A 22,335-nucleotide genomic window follows, 5' to 3' on the forward strand; every position below is an offset into this window, starting at 1 on the left:
AATCCAGTTTATTGCTGAATTATGTTTAGATCATATGGAAATGTGACTTAACAGGAACAAATGATGGCATATCACTTACAGGATTGGCTATTCTGACATGTGCATTGTTGAAAACCCATTTATCATACATAAAATAAGCATCAAATAACCATATATGTGTGTATGAAAATAAATGGCGTCATTTGTTTATTGTCTGATACCTATTGAACCAACAGAACTGTCCAAAAATGTGGCTTTTAAAAGCCTAGTAGATGTGCTCTTCCATTCTCAAATAAATACTGTTGTCACAAGAGACTGCAACATTTATTGTTACTGATATGGACATGTCAGCCTTATGTGCAAATGGTTGGTGTCAAATGACCACAATATGGCCTTACTTTGTCAAAATGGCATGTACAGCATCAGTAAGAGATATCATCAAACCTGCAAATGTGTCTTAGGAGGTTTCCTTTACATTGAGTTCAGCATATATACATTTGGTTACCAAATTTGTGATCAAAGCATACAGGTGCATCTCAATAAATTAGAATGTCGTGGAAAAGTTCATTTATTTCAGTAATTCAACTCAAATTGTGAAACTCGTGTATTAAATAAATTCAATGCACACAGACTGAAGTAGTTTAAGTCTTTGGTTCTTTTAATTGTGATGATTTTGGACTACTTCAGTCTGTGTGCACTGAATTTATTTAATACACGAATTTCACAATTTGAGTTGAATTACTGAAATAAATGAACTTTTCCACGACATTCTAATTTATTGAGATGCACCTGTAGAGCAGTTTTGAGGATTCCAATGAAGTTCATAACATTAGATACAATTCAAATAAATAGAATGACTCTTCACAGACTGATAAAGATGAAACAAGCACCTGCGCAGATTAGTGTGTATGAGGCATATAGAATGCAACATTTTTTTTCAATAAAATAAATTTTTTATTATTATTATCAATTCAGCATTTTTATCAAATGTGTTTCTAAAGTCTGTCTCCAAACAGCCTGTTTGGACATTAATAGCAGGATGATGTTTGACATTTTAATGTTGTCCCAGTTCACTGGGATTGTATTTCAAGCAAGTTGACACAACCTTCACTCCCCTGTATTTAAATTAATAAGACTGGGCCACATTGATTTCCTTTGTCATATCTTAAAATCATGATGAAACAGAAGTAGTGTCAGATGTTTTCTTCTGTATTGTGATGTACATCCAGGTGCAACAGATTATCGGGAAAAAAAATGTAGGGCTGGGACTTGTTCCTATTCATAGGTTGTTGATTTTGACATGGGAATTGCACAAAAAAATATAGGCAGATCTGAATATGAGCTTGCAGTCGATTGTGGGTGGATTTGAGCAGACTAAATGACTGAAGAAGTTTGACGTTTCACTGGAAAGTTAGAGTTATGACATTTTGATTAAATATTATAAAGAAAAATATGCAGGGATGAAAGATTCACAACAATATTAATATATAATAGTATAAAGAATAATGCATTTGTAAAACAGGTGAATTTTCATTTCATGCTGACTTTAAACAGTTCACTAAATCTATTTAGACTCATTGGTTGAAATGAAGCTGTTTGTAAATATATGCATACTTATAAGGTCATACAGTGCTAAAAACTATTCACAGTCAATGATATTAAACCAAAGTCCAATAATAATCTAAAAATAAACATTAATCACAAACATAAATAATAATAAATGACAATAGCATCAATTAGATTTTTTTTTATTACAGTTTTAACATTCAATTCACAATTATATGGGCATTGATTGTATCAGTGTATTTTAATATGTCTGGTGTGTGTATTTATGTGATTTTTTTTATGGCATTATGAATTCATGTGTTAGTCTTTCTGCTGGACAGTAAGAGTAGCAGAGCACAGTGCCTCCCCAAGTACATTAGTGGCTTTGCAGGAATACAGGCCGCTGTGGTGCGGAGAGACGTTCTCTAAGGTGAGAGTACAGCTGCCGTCCTCCTCATAGTCCACCTGCACACACTCCTCCTGCAGCTCCAGCAGCTCACCGGCCTTCAGCCACACCACCTCAGGGTCAGGGTAACCTGAAACACAGAGAGAAGAAGCTGTGATTTCAAGAGAGACTTATCATGATGTACTATGGAGAACATCCATCGGTGTGTCCTAACCTGTGATGAGACAGGAGAGCTGGGCGCTGGAGCCCTGCGGGACAGTCAGGTCAGATAGAGTCTTACTGAACTCAGGTTTACTCTGAAGCTTCAAGTCCAGAGACTGCAGTGCCTTCTCTGTCTCTATAACAACAAGAAGCGAGAAAAATGTATTATTGACCTGTAAAAACATCCGTCACGATATAAAAAAAGATGTTTGACATCTTCAGTCAGACATATCACAAGCCACAGATGTCACAATCTATTTTGGTGACATTCTGCGGTACGGTGTTTTACACTGGTTTATGAAGCACATTGATTTTTCTTTTGTGTTTGATCCCTTTCTCACCATCCACAGGGCTCAAGCTTGCAGAAGCCTCTGGTTTAGACAATATAGCCATCCTCTTCAGAGCCAGCAAAGCTTTGCCAGTTTTCTAAATACAAAATCATAAAAAGAAGAGAATGAAGTTTATGTGCACACAAAAACAATGCAATGGAGTCTGATTAATGAACGTATGACCCTTATGAGTCAGTTGTTCAAATGAATTGAAAAAAAAAAAGACTTGATTAGTGAAGAACATGGTGAATAAAAATGCAATTTGGTGCAGACATTGTTATTTATAAAGCCAAAATTAAGTTTAATTTCTTATAACTTGTAAATCAATGCGATTCGGTATACCAGACCACTTACATAAAATGCATATTAAATATGAGTCGTCCCTCCTCATCTCCTAATAATATGTCTTAGTAAGATGATATTTAAATGCTTAGCTTTATGATCAAAGCTCTGTAGTTGTAATTGGATTATATAATGCAATACAATACGATGATGTTTGGGAGATGTACAAATAGCCTAAACTTTTATCAAATCCTTTGTTACATACATTTGACACAGATGTTTCTGAAAAAAATTATGTATAATTACATAAAAAGTTACTTTAGTACAGTAAAAGATCATATTTAAATATTAATAACAATATAAAAGTTATTCTTATGCTTACTTTATAAAGTTCATTAAAGATTTAACAGTACAACACGTGGACGGCTACCTCAAAGTGGATACTTTTAGAATGGCCTTTAATTGCTAAAAAAGTATGAATTATCAATAAGAGTGCAAAAAGCATGTAGAAAATTGAGTATAACATTTTTTTGTCAAAGTTTTGTTGATAATTTAGAGGCCTTATGTATTAAATCTGACACAGTAGGCTTCACAGGTTAATACAGAGATCTCAGATCAATACCAAATATATGTTGCACGTCACCAAACTTTAACCCTTTAACTGGTATCTCTACCGTACGGTTGAGCTTAATTTGATAGGGAATAAATCTATGAAAAGGAAGAGATGAGAGAGCTATCTTTCCACAGCTGTACTGCCCCATCTCTGTGTCTGCTGTTGCCAAGTGGGGTTTGGGAATTTCCAGTTTTCAAGAGACAGCAGCAGTTTACAAACTTCAGTCAGTCACACAGAAGGGAGATTTAGAAGGTGAAAAGAACCTATTCATTGCCATTAAAGTGAAAAAACTGAACATACACATAGGAGCCTGAGAAAAATGCTCATTTTAGAAGAAAATTTCAAATGGCACTTAGAGGCTTTTGCATCTGAACTCTTCATATATATATAAAAATATATATTATACAGACGCTTAAATATATATATTTTTTTATCTCTGTGGACCCTGAAGGTTATGAAATATATCCAAGATACTAATAAAGTTAAAGGAATGTTTATTATTGGAAAATAACTTATAGAAATAGTTCTCTGAATTTAAATCGAGATTTACCATGGGCTGACAGCTCTGACAGAGTTTTATATAAAACATAAGTTTTAAAAAAGGCTATTTTTAGATGTCTACTAATAAGAATTTTAAGTTAAATATTTTTTTCATAAGTTCCTTTTAGGGGTGAAAGGAGCATGCGCACAACACCGAGGCTAGCTGTCCAAAAATACAAATTCGACTCAGGCTGTCGAAAAACGAACTGATACGATTACATAAAATGTAAAAAAATAAGAAATATTGCCTTATTCCGACTTGAATCGAACTATCTAAGTATGTGTAAACTCTTTTGACTAGGTGTACAAGTAACAACATGCAGGTAGTTAAAACCATGGTAAAAATTAAGCTAGTTAAGTCAGTGATGTCTGCTATGTGTTCTTTTTTTCCATCACATTTCTGACTAACCTTCCACTTCTGCCTAGTCAGGAATCTCTTCATCTTGTCTTTGGAAAGGTTTTTGGTGCTGCTGCTGCTGCTGTCTACACAAGTATATACCAACCAGGAATGAGCCATGGCTTCTTCACACAACATCCTGCGCCTGTCAGAAAGTTCAACGCAGAGTTATGAATCTGCGCGGACGCATTTGTGTGATGTGTGCACGGAAAGTATATAAGTAGCCTATATGAATGCACCTGACATCTTTGCTGAGCAGAGAGCTAATGAAATCCTTTGCCAGGTCGGTGATATCTTCAAAGCTCTCCTCATCAAACTCCCACTGCGCTGCTGTCACAAGAGTCAGAGTCTCTGAGTCACTTTCACCCTGGAACGGAGATTCACCGCTCAACCTACAAGTGAACAATCAGATTCAGATCATGTAATGGCATTTTTGTTACCACAAGGGAGCAGCAAGGTGTTTGAACTCACAGACCGGCAGTGTTTGAACTCACAGGATGTAGCAGATGACCCCGATGCTCCACATGTCAGTGGCCAGACAGATGGGCTCATAGTTGATGACCTCTGGAGCAACAAATTCTGGAGTGCCGTGCATCACCTTCACAGGTGTGTTGGGATCTAAGGTATACAACAAACATTCACTGCTATAATTATTATAGCTTTTATTAACATTTTGAATTAGCTTTAATATTCATATTTTCAGTATTCATTTTAATTCTAGGTTAATATTTAGTCATTTAGTTAGTTTTTTGCTGTTGTTGTTTTGTTAATTTGATAAGCTATTACTATTTAGGTTTAATTGATTTTTCTTTCAGTTTTAGTTTCAGTTTTTATTTATTTGCAGTTATTAATTTTTAGCTGTTTAACTTAAACTTATTTCAATTAGTAGACAAGGCATAATTTGTAATTTTTGTTAAGTTTAAGCTTTTCAACTAGTATTTATATTTTATTTTATTTCAACTTTATTTAAATGAACAAAAAAAGTTTTAGTTGTAGTTTTAGTTATAATGATAATAACCCTCGAAACATTTCACACAGAGATCCCTTACAAAAAGTTCTGTGTATCAGCATACCATGGTACTTTGCTATATACCATTGTACTGAAAGTTTACCATAGAAATATTTGCATCGATAATACTATGAAAAATACCATGGTATTACCATCATTCAGATAAAGTCTAGATAAACATGTTATTAACATGGTATCGTGTTCCTTCAGTTATTGTGCACAAACATTGACTTATAAAAGCACTTTATTATTGTATTATTTTTATGTTTATTATATTAATAATATTTAAGCGTGGTAATATATTTTATTCAATGTTAATATTTCGTATTCTTTTATTTTTTTAATTATATTTTATTATACCATATGTTGTTGTGTTGACAATATCATCAGTACATTCGTACCCAGCTTGCTAGCGAGTCCAAAGTCAATGATTTTGACCTGAATCCCGGTTCTGTCCACACAGACGATGTTCTCAGGTTTGAGGTCCAGGTGGACAATGTTTTGCTGGTGCATGTACTGAATCCCCTCCAGAATCTGACGCATGTAGCCCACACTGGACACTTCGGTGTGCTCAAAACTATCATCTACAATGCGTTCAAACAGCTCCCCACCAGCAACACTGCACATACACACACAGATTAAGCTGTGTAGGTGCCAAAAGATTATAATGACACTATTGAAATGAATGCATTGAACCTGTTGGCATTTCTCATTTCTGAATATTGTTCTAAAAACATTGCACCCTTCAAAACGCCCACATGCAAGATACTCACTATTCCATCACCATGACCATCTCAGCCTTGTTATCATATGCGGCAAGACACTGCACGAGCTTTGGATGGTGTAGGAAATTCATTAGCTCTATTTCTTTCCTCGCAGCCTCTCTCTCCTTTGTCCGACGACCTTTGTAGAACTTTCCAGCACAAACACGGCCCGTCTCCTTATGGGTCATCCGAAACACCTGGCCAAACTTCCCTCTGAGAAAGATTCAGAATTAAGCATGAAATTATGCTTACAAACTCAAAGTCTGTGATGTTTAACGAATCATTATTTCTCAGTATCCTAACTTCCCATTTATCCAGATCTTGAGAATTAAGTGAATTTGATATTCAGCCTTAAACCAGTATTTTCAGGAAAACATTTCGTTTATCACCATACTTAAAAGTATGAATTATAGGTTATGAGTCATTTCCAACGAAATTTACAAAACATGACCCTAACCTATCCTGTCGTATTTTGCATTCTTCTGGGAATCAGAATCAAGTATAGGGGTTGTTTTCTCTTTTTGATGCATGTATGCCTGTTGGAACGTGTGCTCACGCAAGTTTTGTTATACTTGACTGGTCCTGTGAATGTGAGCTATGAGGCCTGCTAAATGTGTGTTTGATAAGGATACTTACACTCCGAGTTTTTCATGGACATTATAGTGGCCAGTAAGTTTATCCTCCGTGTTGATGGTCACAGCCACATACTCCACTGGTTTCTCGTCACAGGGCTCTCCTTTGAAAGACAACATACTTTCATTTACCGTGGGACCTCGACACAAAGCCTAACTCTCTTAGATTGCATACCCTTTGGTAATGACTTTAAACATGTTCTTCCTGTTTACAATTTGGTTGCTGAGCCTTGTTCCCATAAATTGTGGGAAGAGATTGTCTTAAAATTACAAGCAAATAGAGTGCTGCATTAACAAATATAATGACGAGCAATTGATCTATAGCGTAAAAGATACATTACAGGAATAGTTCACCAAAAATGAAAAGTGGCTGAACATCTATTTACCCTCAGGCCAATCAAGATGAGTTTGTTTCTTCAACGGAAAATATTTGGAGAAATATAGCGTTACATCACTTGCTCACCAATGATAAAAACATCACAGTAATCCACAAGTAATTGACATGACTCGAATTCATCAATGAACATGTTGTGAAGTGAAAAACTGTGTGTTTGTAAAAAACAAAATCCATCAATAAGGCATTTTAACTTTAAACCATAATCCATAATAACACTTCCTCTAGTTCATCCCCTGTTGTCCTCTCGCATCAAAATCCACTGACATATTTGTTTAGTCCTGTTTTGGACTGTTTTTGCTTGTAAACTGTGCTTGATCTGAGCATATTTCTCTGTTGATTGAGATAAGATGACTTTTTCATTGGAGGAAGCAATTTTAGAAATAGATGACTCGTCATTTAGCCTGTCGCAAATGTTTGAAGTTAAAAACATCTTGATGGATTTGTTTCTTACAAACATGCAGCCTTTTGCTTTACAAAACATTACTGATGTTTTTATAGTTGTTTGGACTCTCATTCTGACGGCACCCATTCACTGCAAACTGCAAAGCATCCATTGGTGAGCAAGTGGTGCAATGCTGAACTTCTCCAAATCTGTTCTGATGAAGAAACAAACGCATCTACATCTTGGATGGCCCGAGGGTGAATACATTTTCGGCAAATAGTCATTTTTTGGGTGAACTGTTTCTTTAAGCCATCCAAACTTTATTACATTTCAGACAAAATTTCATAACAACCTCACCTGGGTTGTCCATCCTGATTGGCTGGGACTCTTGGCTGGGTTCGCTGACCCCCACAGCGTTACAGGCCCTGACCCGGAAGCAGTATTCTCCTTGAGGCTGGAGTCCTGAGGTCACCCTGAGCGAGGTGCTCTTGCACTGGGCTGTGAGCTCTCTCCACTGGTCAGTCGCACCTGGGCTTTCACAAACCTCCACCACGTATCCCGTCACAGCACTGCCGCCATCGTAAGACGGCCCAGACCAGGACAAAACCAGAGAGTGAGGGGAGAGGACATACGCCACGGGACAGGAGGCCGGAGGCTGAGGCAGGTCTGGATAAAACACACAAACATACCAATCATCAAATGGTTATACAGTTTTCATAAACATTTTATTTAATAATTCCAGGAATTGAGAGTACACAGACTATTTAATTTAGATTTAAATGAACAACACTTAGGTTAAAATATGTATGCTTAATTTTTGAGTCATGAATATCATGAATATTTATTATATAGGGTTTCTCCATTTAACACAAATTGTGTCTTTTAATTTAAAAAGTCAAAGAAATTAACTAATGTTAGGTAAAATTTTAAATATATGAAAATTTTAAAGTTGCAATGGTGTGTATATTCTTAGTGTGAATGGAACTTTACATTTTTATTTGACAAAAATATACAAATTAATTTAAATGTATTAATTGAAAACATGCTAATCAATAAAATGTGTATTCATGTCATTGCCTATATAAATAGCATTTTTGAATAACTTACAGTAGATCTGAGCAATAGAAATGAGCATCATGACCCAAAATAACAGCTGAGGATTGTCTGACCTTACCAATGACATTCAGGGTCACTGTGTGTTGGGCTGAACTTTTGCGATCTCGTACAAATATCGTGTAACGTCCAGAGTCCTCAGGAAGGGCTTCGGAAAACACTAGAGAACTGCTTTCATTGCAGGACTCAATATGAAACCTAGAGCTTTCCACCACCTTCAGAAAGACACAACATTATACACACAAACAGATTGCAACATATCTGGATTGTGTTGTGTTCTTATGTACCTCTTTTTTGTTATAGACCCAGCAAGAAGCTACAGGAGAGCTGCCTTTGAACACACACTTCAAACGGGCCGTCTCTCCAACATGCACCTCCAGACGATCTAATGGATCTACAAACTGCAGAGGAGGTGCTGTAAACACAAAAACACAGGTGCTGAGTATCACAAATGAGACCTCTTTAATGTCTCCGTTATTTTGTCTAGACAACAAAAAGATTAAATGGAGAGAAAAGGGAGGCTTTTGCTTCACCGATTTTAATATTAAGTTATTATCAATTTCTCTGAATTTTTCAAAAAAGACTGTATATTTATATTATATTATATTATATTATATTAAAATAGAAATAAAAATGCAAGAAAATAGGACAATATAAAAAAATTTCTTCAAAACTTCAATTAATTACAATTATTTGTAATACATATAATTTTATATAAAATGTTTATTCATTTATAAATAATCATAGTGTACACACACAAAACATTACTTTTTCATTATACAAGAGAAAATCAATGGTATCTTCCTTCTCTCTACAGTACAGATATTAAGAATTAGTTCTGGGATCATATTTACATTTACATTTATGCATTTGGCAGATGCTTTTATCCAAAGCAATTTACATTGCATTCAAGATATCTTTTTTTTTTTTATCAGTTATTGCTTTCCCTGGGAATTGAAACCATGACCTTGGCATTGTCACCTTGCTCAGTCTGAGCAACAGGAAGGCTGTAGCATATACTGTGTACGTGATAAATATGAAAGCAAACAGAAACTGCAATTATTCAAATCAACACACTCAGCTGAACTTGACCAGCTAATGGTCTTTAAACAGACCTATTATTAATACAGACTGACCACAGATAGCAGTGTGTTTTACATGAAAGATCAAATGACTGAAAGAAAACAACCATCATTCAGTGCTTAAGTGCCCGGCCCAATTACAAACAGAAGTACCAGAGAAAATATGATAACATCTTAAAGTGACATTGAATGTTTTGATGCTTATAATCTGAGAAATTCTTATTTTTATGCGTCAGTCTGATCAGTATGTGAGCAGATTCAATTGTTTACCTCTCTGTAAGCTACAAATCCAGACAGAAAGAATTTAAACTAAAACACAATTTGATGTTAAATGTTAGGTTTTTCGAAGAATATTTCTTTGGACAAGAAGGATTACAGTGTTTAAAGGGAATAAAGTCATTCCTAATGTAAACGTTAGTCGTCAGGACTCAAAAGACTGTTTCCTGTTTTACTGTGCACAACACTAACAGACTGTGAAGGAGCCAGACAATCTGGAAGCCAAGATCAGTGGAGTAAAACACAGACTGCTCGGAGCAAATGACTCCTTTTTGAAGCAGGTCATGGTGGTTATACTTTAACTCGCAATTCCAGACAAAATGCATTAAAAACATGGTGTTATTAGAATATAAAGTAAAGAAGGTGTGGGAGGCTATGGATCACATGGCCTTCAAGAAATGAGAATCACTTGAAAGAATCCAAAAAAGTAACAGAAAATCTGCAATTCAGCTATTAAGTTACAGTATGAAGGACAAGAACAAGTAAACATTTTGAATCAAGGATCTAAAAAAGAGCAAAAGTAGAAGTGAAAGTGCAGGACAGACATGATGATGGTCTTACCTGTACCTGAGCTTCTCCTTCTTTTGACAAGCACCTCTGTAACAAGACACAGAAATATGTAAAGAATCAGCTGTCAGTGTGGGTGCTTTTGTGTTAAAGAGCATGCAACAGATAACAAGCTTTGCCTATCATATAAGGGAGGAGTCAAGCGATCAGGTGTGCGTGTCTAGGAAAAATATTCAACAGATTAAAGAGGAAATGCTCAACATAAAACCATTAGTATGTCAATCGGTCAGGAAATGCTCTTTGTATATTTGTACATTTATTATTTTAAGTTTATTCTTACATAAACTATGCATAATAATTAGATTTTGAATAAAACGGTATTAGCAAGTGACACCACCCTAATGACAGTGATATGGGAGCTTTGGAGGAACAAAAATGTTCCATGTGTTAAATGACATTTCCTACACTTAAATGCATGAGATGACTTCGTGGGTAGGGCCATTGTTTGTGACATACCTCTCTTGAGTGCTGGAGAGCTTGTTATAGGACTTCCTGTCTGAGGTGACTGTGGTGACTGTGGGCCTTTAAAAACACTGATGTCATCTGGGACGTTCTGAGAGGAGTTTAAGACCCCGCTTAGCATGTCAGGAGTGTGAGGATGAGAGGAATTAGGATGAGAGTGAGATGTGTTGGCAATATTGTTACGGATCCCAATGATTGTTTCATAGTCTGCAATTGATTTGGTTCATATGGTGTGGTTGCATGAGGAGCAAACGGAAAGTAAATAATTAAATCAGAGAGAGAGAAAGAGAGAGAGAATGACATTAGACAATGTAATTAACATTGATAACCCTGTCAATTCACACGTCTGTATATGATATAAACAGAAACACCTGCATCGTGCTAGTAATGTAACTAGCCAATATACACTCTTAAAAATAAAGGTGCTTCACGATGCCATAGAAGAACCCTTTTTGTCTAAATGGTTCCATAAAGAACCTTTAACATCTGAAGAACCTTTCTGTTTCACAAAAGGTTCTTAGTGGCGAAAGAAGGTTCTTCAGATTATAAAAAGGTAAGAAAGAGATGGTTCTTTAAAGAACCTTTGACTGAATGGTTCTTTGTGGATCCAAAAACGGTTCTTCTATGGCAGTGGTTCTCAAACCTGTCCTGGAGTACCCCCTGCCCTGCACATTTTGTATGTCTCCTAGGTACCCTAGCAACCGCATAGCAACACCCTAGCAACCACCCCAGGTACCCTAGCAACCGCCCTAGCAACCAGAGAATGACATTAGACAAGGTAATTAACATTGATAACCCTGTCAATTCACACGTCTGTATATGATATAAACAGAAACACCTGCATCGTGCTAGTAATGTAACTAGCCAATATACACTCTTAAAAATAAAGGTGCTTCACGATGCCATAGAAGAACCCTTTTTGTCTAAATGGTTCCATAAAGAACCTTTAACATCTGAAGAACCTTTCTGTTTCACAAAAGGTTCTTAGTGGCGAAAGAAGGTTCTTCAGATTCTAAAAAGGTAAGAAAGAGATGGTTCTTTAAAGAACCTTTGACTGAATGGTTCTTTGTGGATCCAAAAACGGTTCTTCTATGGCAGTGGTTCTCAAACCTGTCCTGGAGTACCCCCTGCCCTGCACATTTTGTATGTCTCCTAGGTACCCTAGCAACCGCATAGCAACACCCTAGCAACCACCCCAGGTACCCTAGCAACCACCCTAGCAACCAGCCTGCGTACCCTAGCAACCGCATAGCAACGGCCCTAGCACCCTAGCAACCACCCTAGGTACCCTAGCAACCGCATAGCAACACCCTAGCAACCACCCAGAACACCTTAGCAACCGACTGCTGAGTTTTGCTATGGCAAGCACCTATTACGAACCTATTAAGCACCTTTATTTTTAAGAGTGTATGGCCCCATATATATGTTGAATCTGAGTTCATATTTACCTCTCACACAGACTGCTGAGCTGCTGGATGTTTTTCCTGCTGTGTTTTCGGCCACACATGTATAAGCCCCAGCATCCTCTGGGAGACATTCCCTAACTACCAAAGTCACCACTCCTCCCACTAATGAGGATTTTCCAAACAGCACAGGCTCACCTGAAATGGTTGTGGTACAAATGGACAGAAAGAGGGAGACAACTTATGACTGGTTTTGTGGTCCAGGGTCCCATATCTACAGTTAAAGTACATTATTCTTAATCAGACTCGTATGTTTCAAGCAGCAAAATCAATATAAAGAAAAAACTGAACTCACCATTATGAAGCCAGGAAACACTTATTGGCTGGCTTCCTGTGATAGTCCCTTTCAGTGTGATGTCATTTCCTTCATCCACTATGCAGTCCTCAAGGGGCTCAGTGAAAAGGGGTGGATCCAGACCACTAGTATGGCTGTGTTTACTACTCACTAGCATGACAGAAGAAAGCAGAATGAGATTAGTAGTATATATTTATTATACTACACTGAAGTATGGTTTTTGAATTTCGAATCACAGTAGGAGGCAACAAAGAGCTGTCTTTATGAATGAGTCGTTAAATGATTCATTAAGCTGATTCCTTCCAACACACTCATTCTTTGAGGAACGAAATGAGTCTATGAATAAATCATTGAATTGTTTACTCAACCAATCTGTTCAAAACACAGATTCATCATCATCATAATTCATCATTTATTATCTCCATAAGGAGACATTTGTGTTAAGCAATCAAGAGAGCAGGTCTAATTGACAAAGTTACGTGAGGAATGCCAGAGCTATTTGTTGAATGGAGAATGTTGCTTCATTCGGATTTTTCATTTTTCATTGGGGGAGCAAAAATATACAAAACACTTGGCAATACTTTGTCTAAAATGTAAGTTTCTCAATATTACTTGTTTATTGAACTCTTGCATAAAAGCAGCATCACACATAAAAGTGCTGTTGCAGTCCCGAGGGGGATATTGCTTAAATATAATACAAGTCAATACACTTCCACTTCTCTGCTGTGTTCTGTTCCAGCTGCACATTGTTGTCAGCATGTTTTATGCATTACTAATAATAATCATGTTATTATGTTAAAACAATTGTAAAAGGAATAAGATAATGTTTGGTATTTATTTAGTAAATTAATTCAAAACCTTAATATAAGGTTTTAATACCTTTTAAATCTTATGATGATGATGATTATTTTTGCAATAGCAAATAGCATTCATATGGACTTGTGAATCATAGACTTGTATAGTGTTTAACAATACGTTCACACAGGAAGAAACAAGGCTCATATAAATGAAGAGAGCAGCTGAAGAGATGTGTTTGTAAATTGCTGCTGTATGTTCAACATCCTCGCTATCACACCTTCTGTCTAGAAACACCAGAAACAGAAGCACCACGTAAAAATGACAAAAAGCAACAATGACAAAACTTAGTAAACAAAGCAATTATAATAGCAAAAGTACAACATAACTAACTAAAGTTAATTGTGACTCAAAAGAGCGGATTGAAATCAGACCACAGGCTTGAGCTAAACTGTGATCTCATCTGACACTCCTCCAACAAACCTGTTTCTGTTTAAAATACTGCCACTTACCGCTGTGGGCGGAGCCTTGTATACTATAATTAACCTCCCATAAGCATTTGTGTTTAGTAACTTTAAAATGTGACAGGCCCATTTTTTGTATTTTGTATTTGTGATGCTGCCTCTTGTACACATAATTGATGTGGTCTTCTTAATCTCAATTAAGGTATAAGCTAAAGGAGGTATGAGATGTAATTTCAGTTCAAGGAACAAGTCATTCTAGTCCTCTTTGTTGTATTAACATTGGAGCAAACACTTTTGTTCTCACTGACCTGGTAGATCACATGATCTGCTGTCTTTTGCCCTGGCCTAATGTAACCAAGTAATCCTTGTTTGTGCATGCAAACAAGTCTTTTTTATTTTTTGTACTGGTTGTTCTGGCAACTCACTGCATCGGAAAAATAAAATGGTGACTCTACAGTTCTATGAAGAACAAACTGAAATCTTTTAAGTTTCATTCTTTGTACTTCAGCTGTCTTGTATCCGGTGATAAGATCTAAGAAATGAAAGGAAGGAACTGCAGTGTTGTAATTGTGCAGTTAGAGTAGAGCACTAGCATCAAACATACATGTCCCACACAAACCGGTGCAGAAAACAAAACAAAAGCCTGCTGTTCAAATTAGCAAGGAAGGAATTTCCTGCCAATAGTGACCTCTTGCCTGGCCAGTAATTTGTGTCCTGAGACAGATAAGATACAGTGGGGTTCCAAAGTCTGAGACCACTTTAAAAATTTGATTTTTTTCCCATTTAAACCTGGAAATGCACAGAAAGCTTTAAGTTTGGGAACATTTCCTCTTAAACAAAGTAAATTAATGATGTAAAATGAAGAAGAAATGAAAATGCTTTTTTTTAGATAACCTAAATGTGATTCATGTCGCAACATCTATACGACCTGTTTTTATGTTTTTCAGAAATGTTCAATCTAATTAAATAAACCTGACAAATTAAGTTACAACAGCAAAAGTTTGTATGGGTTAAATCAGTGGTCGTCAACAAGGGGACTATATGTCCACAAGGGCACCTTAGAAAGCTTTCAAGGATTATTTAAATTAAGGATTAAAATTATAGTTACATTAAAATAATCTACATTCTTAAAAATCTTATTATTTTTTTAAATGCTTATTAAATTCTCATTCTAATTCTTTAAATCTTAAAATAATAAAATAAAACAAATAAAATCATAAACTCTTTTTAAATTATTCCCCTCAACAACTGTTGAACTGTTTTTGTTTTTAATTTAATATAAATTTCTTGTAACTTCTGCAGTCAGAATAATAAACGTGCTTAATGAATTCCCCATTTCTGGTAATACAAAATCTTAAGATCAAAGTGGCTTTGTCATTTAAGCAGAACATACCAGAAAAATTATTATAGTTTATATGAGAGGCTTTTGAATATTGCTTTGCACAATCAAATGAAAAAGATTGTGAAAAAGAATCCCTGGATTAGATAAAGTACAAATAGATCCTTGAGGTATCATAAAATAAAAATAGAAGCATTTTTGGACCCTAAAATATCAGATATCAGCCTGATAGTAAAAAACGAATCCATTCAGGCATATCGCATGGTGTGAAGTCAAACATAAGAGGTTTCAGGATTTCCCCATCTAAATGGCTGAATGCAGTTGTACAGTGAACTCCTCCATCACTTGATTATTATCCAAATGCAGTGAAAGTGAAAACAAAGTGCCTGTCAGTCCCTGATGTCTGCTGCATAAACACTGATTATTAACCATGACAACTCTTGAGAGGGCTTGTTTTAAGAACAATGCTTCCTGCAGAGATCACCTATTAAACCGCAAGTACAGACCATGTTAACCTCAACATGTTTTTACAGTCAAGAATCCAACCAGCTTGCATATACAAACACAAATAGGCTCTCTCGAGTATGCAAATACTGACAGACACACTCACTCACAAACACCTGTGTGTAGCTGCAAGAAATGTCCAGACTTGCCTGCATTAGATGTCTCTCCAGGCTTCTTCACGTCTGTGGTGATTGTGGGGATGTGTGCGGGTTGGGACACTTGTCCATTGTCCCCCTTTGACTGGGAGCTTGACAGCTGTATCCTGAAAGTGGACACATAACGTGTCTTCCCATCAGCAATACTCATTTCTCCTATCAGTACATACCAGTTTCATAAAATCCAAGTCATTTCCCAGCTTTCTTATCAGGTGGCTCGTATTTTCCTGTGTCTCTGAGTCTCTGCTATGCACACATGTCCTCTGTCCTGAGCTGTTCTCTGCATCTCTTTAGTTTCTGGCTCCTCCCCGTGACTGAAGCCTCATTCAATCGGTCTGCAGAACACTGTCCTCTTGCTGGGTTCGACTCAGCGCCTTGTCACAATCCCCACCCGCAACTATCACAACATTTCACCGTATATCTTTAACACGGTTTCTTTTCACACATATTGTGACTGTGGTAAGAGAGAGAGAGAAGTGGTGATAAGAGAGAGCGAGTGTATGTTATATTTACTAGTGATTCTGAAAAGTAAACTATTGTGTATCATGTCAGTGATGTTTATTTGAATGTTTGTGTGAAAAGGGAGACAAAGATACACAAGTAACAGATTTGAAACTGAATCAAAGGTCAAAGGCATTCCCCATTCCTTTTCCCTCTGTAATTGCTGTCATGTTATCAGTTGAACTTTGGTTGTCTGTTTGTTTCCAATAAAAGAAAAAAAAGTCTCACTGGACTCAGTGAGCCCGCAAGTTTAAGTACATTTAAAGATGAAAACGGTTCAAAAGTTTGGGGTCCGTAATTTTTTTAATGTTTTTGACATATGCCTCGTTGCATTGATTTGATTAAAAATGCCGTAAAAATGGTAACACTGTAAAATATTATTACACTTTCATATAATTGTTTTCTATTTTGATATATTTTCAAATGTATTTTATTCCTGTGATAACAAAGCTGAATTTTCAGCAGCCATTACTCTAGTCTTCAATGTCCTTCAGAAAGTATTCTAATATGCTGATTTGCTGCTCAAGAAACACTTCATATCAATGTTAAAAACAGTTGTGCTGCTTAAAAATACATTTTTTGAAAAGAAAGTTCAAAAGAACTTAATTTATTTGAAATAAAAATCTTTTTTAATTGTTAATGTCTTTACTGTCACTTGGTCAAATTTATTTATTTAAAAAAAAATTGTACTGACCCCAAACTTTTGAACAGTAGTGTGGTTATTTGACTGCTCTGGAGGTAGTTTCATTGATCAGTTATGTACATTTCTATCATGACAACTCTCTGAAGATTTTAGCATGGTAATGGATATAACAATGTTAATGTATTTGGTCTTGGCGGAATAGATCTGCTACTATGCTGCTGTTGGTTATTGTTGTTATTGTAGATTATTGCTGCTGCTACAAAGCAAGTACAGGAACTTGCTACTGCCAATACATACGCCGATAAACTTGCCCAACACTGTTTAAGACACACTGCTGCTGCAAAAATAGCATACAAAACCCGTAGCAGATCTATACAGGTGGAGCTGGGGAGGTGGAGGGTTTCAGAGGAACTCTAAAAGTGCGCTGTGAGCTGCTGTACTGAGTGCTAACTAGTCATTTATATGTAAAGCAGCAAGCTCATTGGCTGTGTATTCAACATGAACCAATCAGCTTTTGCCAAGTAGTTTAACGCTGGGAATATCATCAGTTTGTGTTAACGACTCATCAGCCTGTGCCATCTAGAGTTTGATGACAGAACTTGGCATTTGTATCAGTGATGGCATATAAATGCGAGTTCATTCTAACAAACATTCCAGTGGTCACTGGGTTTTATTGAGTCAGTGTGAAAATGACAGTTATGTTTCCAAACAGGCAACTTAAGACAGTTTGAACTATTGATGTTTGTTGGGTCGATGTGAACCAGCCATTAGGCCAGAGAATCAAAAGATCCTAAAGAGTAACTTGTATATAAACAGCATTTGAACTGCACACCAAACATTTTTAAGGAGTGTAATGAACAAAAATCAGTGTGAAAATCAGATAGGTAAACTGAACAAAACTCCCTTTCTCATCTTTGTGTGTGTGCAGTGGTGTGTGATGAGGAGCTGTTTGCTTTGGACATGCCAGTCCACAGAGAAACCCAAACATCCCACTAAAGACCTTGAACATGTGAACAGACTCAGACTCATTTGGAATCAATAATGCAGAATAACAGTTTAACTGTATGTGTAATTGAGACAAAAATAAAATAAATGTCTGCTAAAATTACAGAAATATTTCCTTGCCAAATATTTATTTTAATTTTTTTTGTAGCAAGTGAAGTGATCCGTTAACTGTTTAAGGAGGTAGTGCACAATCAACCCATCAGAGGTCTTATGGATGGAATGTAGACAGGAAGATCCTGGAAAACAATCCATGAATAACTGGAAACAAAAAACAAAGCATCTGACAAATAAATATTTGACTCATAAGTCACACATGGAGGATTTCCTTTACGTTTCCAAAATGTAGTAAAGTGACAGCACTTTATGCTTCAAAAGTAAATTGATGAACAAGTACAATGATTAATTAATTAATAATAATAATAATAATAATAATAATAATAATTATTATTATTATTATTTATAATACTACTACCAATAATAATAATCTCAACATTAAAAAAAAAAAAGAAAGCATGGAAAAAATGTTAGTGCTTATAGACATAATTTATTATTGGACCAAAAATTACTATTAAACTGAGTATTTTGTGAAATAAATATTAAATATGTACTAATAAAGATAGTGGGCTTCAGTAGTTGCCATAAACAAATGATATAACATTGTAAAAACCTTGAAATATTGCTGCTGTTTTCCTGAATTTAAAAAAGACTGAGATTTTTGCACACTCTTGTGGAAAGAATGAGGAAGTGTGAAAACGTCTGACAGTGTGTGGTGCACTGAGAGTATTTTTTTCAAAGACCTGTGACCTAAATGAAAGTTGATGTAACTCTGATGTGGCTCTTCAGTAGAGTTATCTGACACACACCTGTGCGCTCCCATATTGTCATGAGCATCATTGTCTCTCCTGTAGCTTTTATTGACTTTCCAGGTGTATATGGGCTGAAAACCGGCTCCTGCTTGGATAGGTAGGTATAGCCAGTGTAAATACATAAGGATGAATGAAACAAATGTCAGAATCCATCTATGACTGAACAACACAATACTTTTGATGATTAATGATTCTGAAGGCCGTATAAAAATGGTGACGTGACATGCAGTCATTATATTGAAGCAGATCTGTGTAACTAGTCAGTGATTTATTGTGGTTTATTTCATTTGTGCATTTAGTTGTATTTTCATGTTTCCTCAGAGTCTGGCTAAAATACAAAGCGCTGTAATTCTCCGCAGCTGTCGGCATGTGCTGAAAATGCTCCAATTGAAGTTTCTCTTATTCTTTCAAAGTTTCAACACTTCAGTGACATATTCAACACAAAGCAATGTTGTATATTTACTTGTACAGTTTCCTATGGCATATGGAATCCAGTACACAAAGATTTCCTGTTTGATCATTTTGATGTCGCTTTGATTTTCTTTAGATGGGTGGTTAAGACATGAAACACTTCTGGGAAATTGACATGACCTGATAAACTCCATCTAAGACTATTTCAAACAGCATTTTGATATTTTCCTAGTTATTTGGAGGTCTTATCATATTTTAAAGAAAAATATAGAAGATTTGTATTTAAAAAAAATTTTTTTTTTCAATACTGCAGGATCATCAAACTAATAAAGGAAAACATATTTCAGTTTAATTCTGTTTTTTTTTATCTGATTAATAAAATGATGAATATGAACTTGCTGAGACATAATGAAAGGTTTGCAGTCTTATTTTAGTAATAATTATAGTTTTATTAATATTTTGTACATTTTCATTTACATTTTGTTAAGGAATTTCTTTATGTGCTTTTGTCATTTATTGTTATTTTTTATATTACCTTTTAGGTTTAATATATTTTTATTTCAGTTTAATTTTTAATTTACCATTATTAATTTAGTTGCCAAGGCAAAATTTCTAATTTCATTAAATTATCATTAAGCCTTTCGTCTTATGTTTATATTTTACATTTTATTTCAGGTTTATTTAATTTAACAAACATTTATTGATAGTTTTGTTTGAAGTTTGAGTTAAAGATAATAGCCATTTTTGGGTATGGTGCCTCTTTGGATTTTAAGAGACTTCAGAAAGAGATAGAAATCATAACAGTGGCCAGCAGATGGCATTGTTTCTGTTAACTCTACTGTAAGTACAGTAAGAGGGACCTTCATATCATTTTACATGTTTGCTACAGTTGTTTCATGGATGTCTTCAGGCGGTTGCATGGATTTTTTCCCCCTGTGCTCACTTCCTGTTACACAAACTTGCTTTTTCTTGATCTTTCACCCTCTTCTACTTGTAACTTCACGCTTTTCCTATAACTAAAGCAAGAGCTCCCATTTAATCAAGCAGTCTGACTGAACTAGTTTTCAGAGATCTGAGAGTAGAGACTCATAATGTAATGCTGTGTGTGAGACTAACTCTTACCTCCAATCTGGGGCCTCTTTCTGGGCAGGTCCCAGATGGAAGTGATTACTCTGGGAGGGAGAAATTACAGAGCAAATGTACAGCCCATCAACTTTACACACACACATACACACACACATACAGATAACAAAGGCAAAAACTGCAAAACTCCCCCTCTCTCTTTCTCCGAGTCGAACTCGCACACGGCTCTCGCTGCCGTCATTTTGCCTCTAGTGGTACATTTCCGCTCGGCTCTCTGTCGGGACAACGCGACTATACGCTAGCCACCTTGTTTCTCCTCCACTCCTCTCAGCGAGCGTGTGTGGGTGGGAATGGGATTGTAAATTCCTAAGGATGAGCCATTTTAAAGGCCTCTATTAAAGCCCTGACGCAAAGCAAGTCAAGTCAAGTCAAGTCACCTTTATTTATATAGCACTTTTAACAAAAGCAAAGCAACTCGCCTGTCAGGAGCCAGAGCCGTAACTCATTACCTGAGGAGAGGGAGATAGGACTCACATTACAGCTCCACCCTGAGCCCAAACCTCCACCCCGGGTCAACTCACGCCAGGCTACAGGCCGCATATCCACAATGCAACACAGTCACGAAGAAGCGGTTCATACAAATACAGGCACTTCACACCAAACTGCCATCCAGCTTTCACAGCTAACTATCACTGTTTGTGCAAAAGAGCATGATTACCGCAACTTGACCAATGAAACAACAAACATTTCTAGAGGCACCATCCTGAAAACTGCATTTGTGCATGTAAGCTTCGTATGCTAACATGTAAAGCTATTTTAAATTCTCTATTTTTGAAGCGATAGTTCATCCATATGAAAATTCTGTCATCATTTACTCATCCTCATTCCAAACCTGTATGACTTTCTTTCTTTTGCAGAACACAAAAGAAGATTATTTAATGAATGGTTTGACTGTTTTTGTCTTTGCAAAACCACATTGGCCCTATTGACTATCATTGTATGGACAAGAAGAACAATGAGACATTTATAATGGTAACCTCTTTTGTGATTTGCAGAAGAAAGAAGTCATGCAGGTTTGGAATGACATGAGGGTGAGTGTATGATGACAGAATGGTCATTTTTGGATGGACAATCCCTTTAGCAAGTCAAATAAGGTTATTTTGGTCTTTCATATCTATTTTTAGATTAATGCACTGGGCAAAACCCACTTAAAATTAACCACTTAAAATGTGTCTGTCAGTTCTAAAACAATTTTGACCAAAAAAAAAAAAGAAGAAGTTAACCCCGTTTTTTTTCATTACTTCAACTCATCAAAATAATTAAATCAATTTGCACCTTTTTTAAACAAGAGATTTAACTTTGTTTTAATTGAACTGAGAAAAAAAGTAAAATTGACTTGTATAACAAATTTGATGAAAGGTGAAAGATGAAAAGGTGTCAACTGAAGTTTTTAAGTTGAAATAGGTGATTTTTTTAGTGTAAATGTAAATTATTTACTTGGGTGATGAAGTTGACATGGGATGCTATAATAATTACAGTCATGCCATTTTTGTAACCAACGGTCGTTTCTACACATTTGGCATTCGGCACGGAATCATCCACTGTAATCTCTCAATCTCCGTTCTGGTCCATCTCAATTTGTTGCCAGTGCCGATCTTTAGCTCTCAAACATGCAAGCTCACACAGAAGGCCATCATTATCCTCTCTGGGTGTCCTGCTCTGCAAATAGCCATCACACACAGGCACACAGTCATAACACAGCTGTCGTCACTTTTCTGAACAGCAGCTGGTAGCAGAAGTTGTTGTTGCCACACACACACACACACACACACACA

At 36.1% G+C, this 22,335-nt stretch overlaps 1 protein-coding gene across 3 annotated transcripts; it reads right to left on the reverse strand.

The window, feature by feature from the left end:
• Nucleotides 1-1,711: 1,711 nt before the first annotated feature.
• On the reverse strand, nucleotides 1,712-16,410 carry LOC107729567 (myosin light chain kinase, smooth muscle-like). 3 transcript variants are annotated; one of them, XM_016540136.1, is made up of 18 exons: nucleotides 16,201-16,410; nucleotides 15,986-16,098; nucleotides 12,735-12,884; nucleotides 12,425-12,577; nucleotides 10,971-11,183; nucleotides 10,509-10,544; nucleotides 8,877-9,004; nucleotides 8,651-8,804; nucleotides 7,834-8,142; nucleotides 6,702-6,798; nucleotides 6,075-6,278; nucleotides 5,703-5,920; nucleotides 4,787-4,910; nucleotides 4,532-4,684; nucleotides 4,305-4,437; nucleotides 2,473-2,557; nucleotides 2,145-2,267; nucleotides 1,712-2,060 (listed from the first exon to the last, which is right to left on the reverse strand). In XM_016540136.1, exons 1-18 carry the CDS (start codon nucleotides 16,275-16,277, stop codon nucleotides 1,846-1,848), a joined length of 2,685 nt encoding a protein of 894 aa, XP_016395622.1. In that variant the 5' UTR covers nucleotides 16,278-16,410; the 3' UTR covers nucleotides 1,712-1,845. The 3 variants fall into 3 exon arrangements, with proteins under 3 accessions (XP_016395622.1, XP_016395621.1, XP_016395623.1); XM_016540135.1 differs by having other exon boundaries at nucleotides 6,702-6,801; nucleotides 16,201-16,409; XM_016540137.1 differs by having other exon boundaries at nucleotides 6,702-6,801; nucleotides 15,986-16,269.
• Between the last annotated feature and the right edge of the window lie 5,925 nt (nucleotides 16,411-22,335).

Source organism: Sinocyclocheilus rhinocerous, unplaced genomic scaffold, assembly GCF_001515625.1.
Source record: "Sinocyclocheilus rhinocerous isolate Xijiao unplaced genomic scaffold, SAMN03320098_v1.1 scaffold697, whole genome shotgun sequence".
Taxonomy (NCBI): domain Eukaryota; kingdom Metazoa; phylum Chordata; class Actinopteri; order Cypriniformes; family Cyprinidae; genus Sinocyclocheilus; species Sinocyclocheilus rhinocerous.